At 39.7% G+C, this 11,903-nt stretch overlaps 1 protein-coding gene across 3 annotated transcripts in view; it reads left to right on the top strand.

Annotated features, from left to right (window-relative positions):
- The window catches only part of LOC111252435 (putative cationic amino acid transporter), a 158,753-nt gene that overhangs the window by 133,911 nt on the left and 12,939 nt on the right, over positions 1 to 11,903 (top strand). For all 3 annotated transcript variants that reach the window (XM_086993131.1, XM_086993130.1, XM_022810316.2), the window contains 12 exons: positions 7 to 77; positions 475 to 657; positions 4,804 to 4,935; positions 6,304 to 6,359; positions 7,195 to 7,281; positions 7,692 to 7,801; positions 8,170 to 8,294; positions 8,765 to 8,901; positions 10,201 to 10,351; positions 10,720 to 10,808; positions 11,101 to 11,306; positions 11,599 to 11,661. In XM_086993131.1, the coding sequence (XP_086849257.1) occupies positions 7 to 77; positions 475 to 657; positions 4,804 to 4,935; positions 6,304 to 6,359; positions 7,195 to 7,281; positions 7,692 to 7,801; positions 8,170 to 8,294; positions 8,765 to 8,901; positions 10,201 to 10,351; positions 10,720 to 10,808; positions 11,101 to 11,306; positions 11,599 to 11,661 (1,410 nt within the window). The remainder of the gene's footprint in view (positions 1 to 6; positions 78 to 474; positions 658 to 4,803; positions 4,936 to 6,303; positions 6,360 to 7,194; positions 7,282 to 7,691; positions 7,802 to 8,169; positions 8,295 to 8,764; positions 8,902 to 10,200; positions 10,352 to 10,719; positions 10,809 to 11,100; positions 11,307 to 11,598; positions 11,662 to 11,903) is intronic.

Below are 11,903 nucleotides of genomic sequence, written 5' to 3'. Positions count from 1 at the left end.
TTACAGTGCCTGCATCAACGCCATGTTTGACGGGGCCATTCACGACGCTATTCGGAGCACAGTTGGTACTTTTGTTGGTAAGAACATTTCCGCGCCAATCAAAAATAATAGGGGTCTTTAGGCTACCCTTCGATTCCGCTTTGAGTTCAGTATATCTACGTGGGAGTAAAATAGATTAATAATAACCTGATTAAGAGGCTAACCTCCTCCTTTGAAAAGAGGTCCAGTCCTTTACCAACAACCATGTGTGTAGCAAAGTAAAAAAGAACAACCTATACTGAGCCGATACAAGCATATTCCTCATATTTTTAAAGGTTACTATCTTCATATTATTACAACGTAGATGCACAATTCAAAGAAATTCGTAAAGCATGTATTGTGTTGTTTAATAGAAAAAAATAGTAATGTAAATTGTCTTTCTTTCCTAATTGAAGATAAACCTCTTTTTCGCTTTCTTGTTGGTTTGTTCCACAGGCCACACTCCTGACCTTCTAGCGGGCCTGATCACTTTTCTGATGACGGGCCTTCTCGTCGCGGGAGTTAAGAAATCGTTGGCTTTCAACAACATTCTTAATATGGTCAACTTTTTTGTCTGGTGTTTCATTATGCTTGCCTCCCTGTTCTTCATTGATTTCAACAATTGGAGCTCCGACAAAGGTGCGTACAGTCGTAGGTATCGGCAGTTTCCCCCTAGCACGTTGGCTATGAAAAATCAAACATGACGATTAGGCAGGCTTAGGAGCCGCCGAACGTGTTATGTTGTAGACTGGGACGCACTTTTGGCCAAATTCAAGTAATTTATAGTGACTAACCCCTCTTCAAATTGCTGCTTCGAGCCCAGCTGGAGCCGGTTTGAATAGATTAAACAGAGGAAATGCAAAGGTATAACCAGACACTGTAATATAATTAGAGAAAGCTCTCAAATGTTCATATGAACTTGGCTATAGTTATGCTGATAAGATATTCAGCTTTCAATAAGAACAAGCTGAAACAAGTGGCATGCCAATATTTCCTATCGAACATAAATGTCAATAGATATCAGCCATTTGTTTTGATGGTGAGCTTACGACTTAATACAAAATTGTGTCACACAATCCTATTTAACATTATGCCTAATGATAGTGTATTTTCTTAAATCGCGATTAACGAAACGTTGACCACATTATGTATGTTTGTTTTTTTTTTTCATCTTTCTTTTCAATTGTCGCTTGTATGCTTCCCTTGAAAATTGGATCGATGGACGGATGTACCTATCAAGGCAAGAACGAAGCACATGACAGGTGCATTGTTCCTAGACCGAGTCAAATTCCAATCTACTATTATTATTTAACCAGTAATGACGGCCTAACTACATATTTCCTATACATTTTTGCGATGTTCTGTTAACGAAATTCTCGAGAGCCCTCTTACTGTTACAACAGCTGAAATGCTACAGCGCAAAGAAAGCTACTGCAAACTAGTCCAATGCCGATTCGATGAAATCTGTTTAAGGCTAAATTGGGCGAGGAGGCCTTGGAGGCTTCAAAACGTCTGCAGGCTCACTTGAATTGTTTGCGTCGAAACATGTTTTCACCGACCCGCTTTACACTGACACAGAACGGACAAGAAAGTAGTTAACTAGATGGTCGCAAGAAGCCGTACCATAATGAACGTTTATGCTGGAACCGGTTCCAACGCAACTGCGCCTGCAGTTAGAAATGGATTTACAGCTGCGACCCCTCAGCGCCGAAAACAACAATTGCAAAACGTCGTGAAAATCTAGTTGAACCAAGTGCTCGAGTGCAAAGTACGCCGAAAAGTAATACGGGGTATACGCCTGTATTGCATCTCAGCGGATTCACGAATGAAACAGGATACCAAATAAAACTTATAAAAAATGATAGCAGTATTCTGTTTCAGGAAAAACACACACACACACACACTAATTACATTTTTACCTAATGTGATTCTAAAAAAATGGTTTGATCGAGTTTTGCATAGGACTCTGATTTTCCAGTTCCGTTAGAAAACAAATGCACCATGTCGGTAGACTATAGAGAAGCGGCGAGCTCCCTTTGAATGGAACAGCAGTACTATTAACGGCATTTTTTGTCCTATAGTTTTTTGCGTTTCTGTGTGTTTCCTAGGGAGTAAATATTTCTTCATCTAGTACTAATAATAACTCTGAGAGAAGTAACTGGCTACAATGATAACGCAGACAGCCAATAGAAACGCTAAAATACAAGAGGTCCAGAACTGTGGTTGTTGCTAATATTCTTTTTTTTTTTTTTGATCCAAATCGTCTTATTATTACAAACGATTCCCACAAACGACGCATTGCTTAATAGGTTTAGCGAGATGAAATGGCTTAGGTTTGAAAGCGAGCGCAGAAAGGCTTTGTTCTTAGAGACAGACCGTCGTCTGAAGCAGTGTTCAGCTAAGGCAGTACCCGACGTAAGGGTTCTTTGTTTGAGATACGTATTTTCAGGTAAGCTGTGCACAGACGTTACAACTGTACAGTATTGTCGAAGATGTAAAAGAGAATTATGTGCATATTGAATTCCAATTTTTTTTTTAGGAAAATAGATTTAAGAAAAAGCAGCATATAGTCCGATGTCAACTACTATAGGAAATTTATGTTGTTGAAGCAGATATTCTAAGACGAAAAATTTCGCTATACAATGGAGAGGTCTGTCTTCCTAGTGCACCTATAATCAGTTCCTAACCAAGGTTCGCGGACAGGGAGCTTTTGATTTCGTAAGTAAGTGTTTTGCACTACCGGACGAATACTTTAGCTAGTCGGCACAGCTCATTAGCCTTTGAACTCCTCAGAAATAAAGTCCAATTAGGAATAAGATACCCTACCATTCGATTAATTAATGCTCCACTAGCGATGTCTCCTACACGGCTCACGAGTGGGGATTTTTGCCCCCGACTACTAGCCAACTATATGGTGAACAAAATGATGTAAAAACATAGTTATCGTAAATTGTGTCATACTGTTTTTTACTCCCTTTTCCGCAATGGTTACCCTTAGAAAAATCTTAGAAATCTTTTAATACTGGGTAGAATTGCTTTAGTGGGTTATCAGTTTTTTTTTTTTTAGTTGAGCAAAGTATTGGGGCTTGGAGGGTTTTAATAAACCAAGTAAGGCTACATTAATTGGACCTGTGCTTCTTGTTATAGCAGTGAAAAGTTCTGAAATCCCTTTTTACAAAACGAACTCTATCTGCTTCTGTCCGTTGAGACAGCAACGCGGTTCAAAGGATTCAGGGTTTGAGGACAAAGTTTAGTGTTGCACTTGAGGGGATTACTGCTGTTGAAAAGGTCAAACGGTATACAACAGTGGTCACACGCTATAGGCAAGCTTCATGCTGAACGGTATTCGATGCTTTCAAGACAGAAACGCTTCAGTTTCCTAGCCTATTGTTTTGTGTAAAAGTGTGACGGTGAAACACGAACAGAACTTCACCTACGACCCATATGTACATTCGGCTATGTAATTTACAATGCCGGCCTCTTTTACCAACTCAATGCCCAAATATCACAAACCTGTAAAATTTAAAGGTGGAAAAAATCGGTTAGAACAGTTACATAGTTAACTTGTCCTATACAGAGTCACGTAAACAGTTTCCTATGTGAGCTGGGTCAGGGAAACGTATTTGCCTGTTTATCTTAGGGACACCTTGTGGTCTAGGTTCGAACCTGAGCACGAACAGACGTCGTTTCCTGCTGAAAGCGAGCCGCCCGATGAAACGCCTAATGACGACACTGGACATAAAACTTGAAACATAGAAGTTGACTTGATCAAAATTGGGTCATGCCTGATTTTGCCAAACAAAGCACGTGCGTTACCAGTAACCGACAGATAATTAAAAGGGTTGTTAGCTCGAACCTAAGTCATAATAGATGCTAGACGGAATAACTGCTGCATTCATTCGTATTCTCTCCTTTGACGAACACTTTCTTTTTACTGAGAAGACGGTCTTGCTATAGCCGACCCCAGTATGTGTAATGTACTCCCGATGTATTTGAGCGCCTCTCTCGGATGCCTATTCAAGAACATGTCAGAGAAATCTAATGACGGACATAATTTTTTTTTGTTTTCTATTTTATTTTTAAGACGAGCAAAGTTGTAGTTTCAATGCGTCTCTCAGCTGGACAACTACGATCAGCTACACACAGGTGTTTGGCCATTGTAAAAAACACAGTTTTCTTAAAAGCTAAGGGAAATTTACAACAATTTGCTTCCCGTTATGGATTTATAACAAAACAGACAAATACAATAATGTGAATTTTCAGTGGACTATCGCTATAGTATAGAATAACGAGGCTTCATCCTAAATAGCTAGATGTTCAGAATCGTCGGGGAACTCAAGCAAAATACCGATTTTGTGGAGTTATTGGCTAATACAATGTATGAAATGCTTGGCTTAGCGAGATCAGAAACTATGTCTTGACAAACTATCATTAGTTATATATATTAATTAAGTCAATTATACATCGAATATTGACATTGTTAATTTATGCGGTGTTGATTTTTTTTGTCCATATATTTTCTTTCATTTAAATTTTTTCTTAAAAGATGTCAAGGCAGCTTCGACGGGTTACTATAATTCTGATGAAAAAACATTAGATTTCCGATTGACACAGAGGAGTTCGCCAGTAGAATTAGGAACTTTATTATAGAGGTCGCACAACCTCTGAACTCATTGTTGTTATAAGACTATTTATCATGCATTTAGTAAAAAGGCACTTTCCGTTTGCCTTAATAGTTCCTCTGTTTGTGTTTTACGTGTTTGTGAATGCTCTTCGTTTCAACAGGAGGTTTTCTGCCATATGGTTGGTCAGGAGTGCTTTCAGGAGCGGCGACGTGTTTTTACGCGTTTATTGGATTCGATATTATTGCCACAACAGGTGAAGAAGCCAAAAATCCTACCAAAGATATACCTAAGGGTGAGTTCTATGTATTGAAATTAGGTTCAAAATGGAAATCCAACATCACGACTAACCTCATTTTTAAGCATGAGTGTGAAAAAGGGACCTTCAATTGACAGCGTCAGGTTGATTAGGAACATGATAGGTTTACCATGTTGCAATACGTACTTGGAGTTAAAGACAGGGTGCTGAAACCATTGAACTATGTGACCTTAACTCCCATGCTACACGCCTTATGCATACCTATACATGTACGTATTTATGAGAGTTTTATTTTCGCCTCGCAAAAGATCCGTCCAAAAGGGTCTTCGTCCTGTTATGGAAAAATTATTGTTATTACGGTACTGTCATCGCTCAAACTTATCTAATCGCCCATATTCCGCGCCATGGAATACACTGAGCTGTGCACTTTTTTTCTTCTTAATTTTTCATTATATCTGTCACACTTTCCGAGCTGTCTTTATGCAGGGTTTTCTCATATTGTTTATACAGCTTGTCTGAATTTTATGCGCTGAAATTTTTTTACCCACCCTAAAACCATTACGGCGTAAACGATGCAAGTAATAGTACTAGTAACAGAAAGGTTATCGTTTCCGTTATACAGAGCACCGCGTTCCGCTTGTCTAGTGCCGACTTTATTAAGCGAATAGTGGTAAGATGGAAATCTTATCTTGGTGTAACCCATAGTTCCAAGCCAAGATACTCTATCTGGTCGTGTGCCAAATGATGCGCTACATATCTTTTTAACAAAAGACTCCTCACAGCTTCTAATGCTGTGGTCTTTATACATCATCCGTCATCCCTATGGACCTCTCTAAGCAAACCAGCGCATAATGACACATTCAATACACTAAATACTTTATAGAGGTCAACTGGGCTGGGGGGCATTAAATCTAGACGAGACGAGAAGATAAGCAGCTAGTGCCGATTATGTTGAAACCATAGATGACTAGGATTACTTTCTATTTACAGTCATATTGATAGGTGCCGGCCTGCAAGAACCGAGCTGCCGATATTTTCTTCACATCGGCTTGAGAGCCCTTTTGAGCGCTTGTGACTTGAATATTAGTAAATACCTATCATATATAACACATTGTAGCTAGCTTAGGGCTAGTCTAGGCTAGCTAAGTTACAGTTGTTAGGTTCAATGGCAAACTCAGTAAAAGAAATGATCGCAGTTGTGTTGTATCTTCCCTAGCTATTCATAGATATATATATATATATATATATATATATATATATATATAGGTGAATTAGGCATGACGACGCCTTTAGCTGAGGATAGAAATCAGGGATTTTTACTGATAGGCGAAAATCATAATGACGTATTAAGTGACGTCGCAGAAAAGGTTTGCGTTACATATTTTGTCTGTTGTTCTACTTTAGCTATTACGTGGAGCCTTGCGACAGTCCTCACGGCATATCTCACGTGCAGCATCGTGGTAAGTGGATACTTAACTAATTAGAAATTTTAAGAGGTAAGAAGGTAAGAAATTTTACCAAAGATAGCTTACATTATACTATCCTTTTCTCTAGTTCTAAAGCAGCAAAATTTTTATCCATGAATGGATGAACTATAAATGATGATTTTCGACATTGACGGTTACTATCAAAATAAGTACACGGAACATTAAAGACCCGCCGCAGTATTGACGTACGGGGTAAATGTACCGTTTTTATTGTGATATGCCATAACTTATCGCTCGTTTTCGTGATTAAGCTTTTGCCTTTCTAGCTCTATGAAATTTTCGTGAATTTTCGTGTCCGTTTGTCTCAAAGCATCCTCAGAGTACAAGAAAGTTCTGCAGAGATTACGGCCGAATCCAAAAATGAATCGCGTCCGTCCAGTTGTATAATATAGCTTAACTAAAGTCAACGTTCGCTGCAATAAAGAGAACTATGGCCTATGTATTCTATGCGAAACAGACGTTAGCATATAGATTATTTGAACGCATCAGATCTATTCAACCGGCAAATTTTTATGTCCTTATAAACCGCGGTGGTTTTTCCAGGTACACATTGTTAACCTTAGGGTCGAGTGAGATCGCAAAACACCACAAATGACCTATGAACTATCTGCTATAGCGGCCGAAGCTATAAAGTTACGGATCTTTTCTGTGATTTTCTTTATAATTTTATTCCTTTGGTTAATGCTATCATCGTAAAACCGAATGCTTTGTTATTAAGATTGTGCTCCGCGCTACGAGTGCTTGTTCGTAAATAGCTTGTCAAGATACACAAACGATATAGTTTTTGGAGTGTTTTTTGTACTTTCAGGTAACTTTGGTCATACCGTACAACGAAATCAATTCTGCATCTGGACTCGTAGAAATGTTTGCCCAGAGGGACGCACCAGGCTGTCAGGTACCACCTACTACTCAAAAGTATTCGAAATCTATACAAAATACTGCTGATGGTACAAGTTACACAAAGTTAATGAGTGGCGAACAAATACTAGCGCGCGATAAGTGAGTCAAACTCAGCTACGGCGAAGAAGGAAGAGTCCGTATTCATCGCGTGCTGTTCACTTACGTGCGCTTTTAGACGAAAGTTACTTTATGTCGCACATAAAATCTATACAAATGTAAACATCGTAGCAAACAGTTAAGCAGCAAATTGACTACGACCAAATCAAAATCGTCCGCTACGCCACGACATAAAACGAGTAATAACTTCTATTTTTCGATCTTTATTTTATCTGTTAGTGACAAAGCACGTACATTTAGCTATAGCTTATATGGCAGCATAATTGATGACGCTCATTAATATTTTAGTACATTGTCGCCATCGGCGCCTTGGCGGGCCTTGTGGTGTCGATGTTTGGCTCCATGTTCCCGATGCCTCGGGTCGTATATGCAATGGCTAAAGACGGACTCATATTCAGGTATAATAATCTTGATACTTTTTAGCCGTAGGAGAGCGATCTCATGGTTTCTTACGAGGTCAGCCGTGTAAAAAGCGCTACGAAACTTCCGTACTACTAGATAAAATGGAAATACCCATAAATAATCTGCTAATCTCAGCTTATTGTTGCTTCGAAATCTAGACATGACTGAAGTGTTGTACAATTAGAAATATTCGATCGATTTTAGAATATTTTTTTAAGGTGGCTTCTGATAAATACGGGATTCAGGAATCGGCTAAAACATCTAGGTAGATTCATAATCCAAACTCTTAATAGCTATAGTTTATCTCTCCAAAGAAAACCTTATGTTGCATTGGGTCGACGATACGTTATTGTTTCTATTGCAGAGCTCTCGCGAAGATATGGCCAGTTACAGAAACCCCAGCTACTGCTACTCTTTTTCTAGGTGCAGCTACAGCAGTTGTCGCCATGGTCATGGGGCTGGATGTTCTTGTAGAAATGATGTCGATCGGTATGAGATAAAGAAATCACCTCTATTTATGGTGATTCGGTTTATTAAGCTCGTTGCGTTTTTATTTACACGTGAGCAAATTTTTATTGGCTTAGGTACAAGGCTGGGCCTAGACACACTTTATTTCGTTCTAAAGGCCAGTTGTCGGATGCCAGTATCTAACAGAAAACGCGCAGAAACGTACCTGTTGTTCTACCCTGATTTGTCTTAGTACTATAGGTTTCGCAAAAACCTCTTGTGCGCTCGTTTTGCAAATGATGTAGCTGCAAAAAATCGATTAAATATATCGAAACTATTTTTTTGACGCTTCGACTCCGTTCTATATACATGTATTCGAACCTATTTCTATTGAGAATTATCTCTCAGGCGACATCAATCATTAAACCGGTGGGATTCTCATCCAATTGGGCTCGTTCACCCCTGGCCTAACCTATCATCTGATTGTGTTATGATTATTGCCATATGTATAGGCACATTAATGGCGTACACGTTAGTATCCACGTGCGTCCTGCTCCTCCGCTACCAGCCCGGAAACAAAACTGTAGTCGACCTTCTACCGGAATCAGTGCGGTCTGCCTGTCCCACGCCTACAAGAGATTATCCCAAGGTGAAAACCTTGAAAGCGCTACATTTAGGTCCTATCAGCATAGTAGATAATGACTGTATAAGTGTTTGGCTCGAGAAAGGTCTTATTGCGAAAAAGTAACGGCAAATTCAGATATATTTATAGTGTCACGGTACGAAATCATTTTCCCATAAGCGTTTTAGTATAATGCATAATGTTCGGACTGCAAACAGATCTGCGTAGAATTGTTCCGCTTAGATTCGCTTGAATACTCTCCGATAATGATTCCCAGAAAGTGATTATTAAAGTTACGAAGAATACAGCCCTCACCTTTTATACTACTAACTTGTAGATCTGTTCAGCGCTCGTTCAGCGCTAATTCTAGACATCACAACTCTTAAGTATTAGATTGAAACGTAGGTAGTTTTCGGCTTTTCATCTAACGAGAAATGCAGTATGCTATCTGGTTCTTTCTGTTGGATACCCTCGTTCATTTGATGTAGGTAGACCACATGCGACTCCTTGTTGGCCGACTTGTTCTTCACAAGCATTCTTCAGTGTATCAGACCTTTTCAGCTCCACCAAACGTCAAGCTCTAATTAGAATGGAGATCTAACGTAACTTTTGGGTTGGGAGTGTCATTCTTTTTCCCACTTCATTTCGACGTTAAGAGACCACTTTTCGTCACCGGTGCCGACTCGTATGTGCGTATCCGTCACTGAAGCGTATTGTCTGGTGCGGGGCAAAACGTTAAGGAATACGGATGCGAAGCTTTGTTTCCTTGTGCTTTCTGCCCAGTCCATAACACGCTGAGGCATTTATATTTACATAAAGTTATGCACCTAAAATGGTCATTAATATCCCGGTGTTCGTAACCTATCCTCTCTTCCATCCAACGATTTGTTCGCCATCCGGAGTCCTCATCGATTTCGGATCGACTGGGTCTGTGGCTGCATCTTTCAAGGAAGCTCCTTCTCGCAAACTACTTAGTTGTAGAGTCTTTATTGTACTTGACACAAACATGGTGCAAAGCAAAATATATAGGGTGTGTCGAAAATGCACTTCTTTACCGGGAACTTCGATAGAAGGTTTCCATTGCTAAGCAAGGAAATTACAGAGGAAAGATAAATCGTATCGTTGAACGGTATAACGAAGTAAAGAGAGAACTAACCGAAATAGTTTATGTTCCATTCTAATAGCAGTAATAATAATAATAGAACAACTGTAATAATGATATAATAATAATAATAATAATAGTAATAAATAAATAATCCGAATTGAATTTGTCGAATAACTTGTTTCCCGCTGTTTATATTAACCGACGCGCCAATTCTCATCCAGCCGGGTGGTGAGCCAATGAGTGCAAATCCGTTTATTAACAACACAGTTGTGGTCACATCGAAACGTTCCAACCGCGTTCTCACTCCAGACTCAGACGATGAAGAAATGGGCTTTACTGGTCTCGGAGTTGTAGGACACCACCGATTCCCAGGTTTGTAGATTCGTAGATATAGTCGGACTATTATTAGAATAGCTCACTTTGTTTCTTCGAAAAATGCAACGGCTTCTTTTTTGCAAGACAGTTGATTTACCTATGTCTCTATGTTATCGCACTCTCCGCACCTTTACTTAGCACTCTAATGATGTAGTACTTTTTATCACAGCTGTTGTAACGGGTTGTAAACGAGGATTTAATCCCAGACATTGCAGGGCGTTCTAAACTATGCTCGATATGCTGGCAGTATATAGAGCTAGAGATCCTCTATTAATTGTTTAGATCAAGCGCTAGCATCTATCGTAAATGTTTTCTACGTGGATGACGCTTGCCGTTGACGCCGTACCATCTGCAAAATATTCTAGGTGTCACGGCTCAGTGGAAAAACCGGCAAGATATGTACGGTTCAATGCAGGAGGAGTCACTTGAGGAAGAGGAAGATCTGTTTCAACAGGTACATATTCCATACGCGAAGCTATGCTAGCCATATCTTCTTGATCGACTTGTTTATTTTCATTGTTTCTGAAACACTGGTACTAACCCGATGATGGTCGGGAAGGCAAAATCGCAAACGATAAGGAACACATGTAACTGTATTCATGCTAAAGAACAAAAAATCATTATTAATCGCAAAGTCCAATAAAATTCTTACTTTTTGTACCCATAGCGATATATTGGCGGCTAGTACAATTGACAATCAAGACAAATTTATATACATCTTAATTTATACGTATGTATCCTCACAGCCTTCGTACTGGGACTTAAAGCGCCGTCAGATCGGGTACATGTTTCCGTTTCTGACACAGAATCCTGGCCCCGCAAATGACGCGACGGCAACGCGAGTCATCCGTCTGACCTGCTGTTTGTATGGGTTTTCTTTATTATTCGACCTTGTTGTTGTGTGGGGCCAAGACGCGCTAGGGACTGGTTCCTTCGCGGTGGCCTTACTCAGGTAAATTAGGAGTTGCATACTAACTAACTCCGCTGACACTGTTTCTATAGAAGAATACTCTTAGTCAACCGTAACGTTATCAAAGGCGTCACTGAAACCTTGGTTTTTGGAGAAATCGACTAAACACGCCAGATTACCACGTTATGACTTCCTTCTCCGATATACCCAGATCATTTGAGTTTTCCCACGATTCAAACAGGTGTAAAATTTCCTTATCATCAAATGAACTCATTAAAAGATTATAGATCCTGAAAAAGTAAGAACCATTTTCGTTGTTGTCTTATATTTGTAGCGTCGCGTGCCTTATCGGAATCGTCGTGTCCGTGTTCCTCATCGGCAAACAACCGCAGGCCAAGTATGTGTAGATATAAATCTTCCATCATTGTGTCAGTGGAGAAGTAACACATTTGTGTATTCAGCTCAGTAGACACGTAACGGCTTAAGTTCGAAACCAGACATAGTCATCCCTTATTTCGTCCAGGAAACCAACCGGCTTGACCGATAGCAGCGCCGAACGTACAACTTGAAACATTTATTTAGATATTTTGCTTTTCCCGTTGGCCATGTTTAGTGAGCATAAATCGCAATGAGATGACC

Source organism: Varroa destructor, unplaced genomic scaffold (genome assembly GCF_002443255.2).
Source record: "Varroa destructor unplaced genomic scaffold, Vdes_3.0 BEIS01000006.1, whole genome shotgun sequence".
In the NCBI taxonomy this organism is placed as follows: domain Eukaryota; kingdom Metazoa; phylum Arthropoda; class Arachnida; order Mesostigmata; family Varroidae; genus Varroa; species Varroa destructor.
This window is presented reverse-complemented; position numbering and strand designations above follow the sequence as displayed.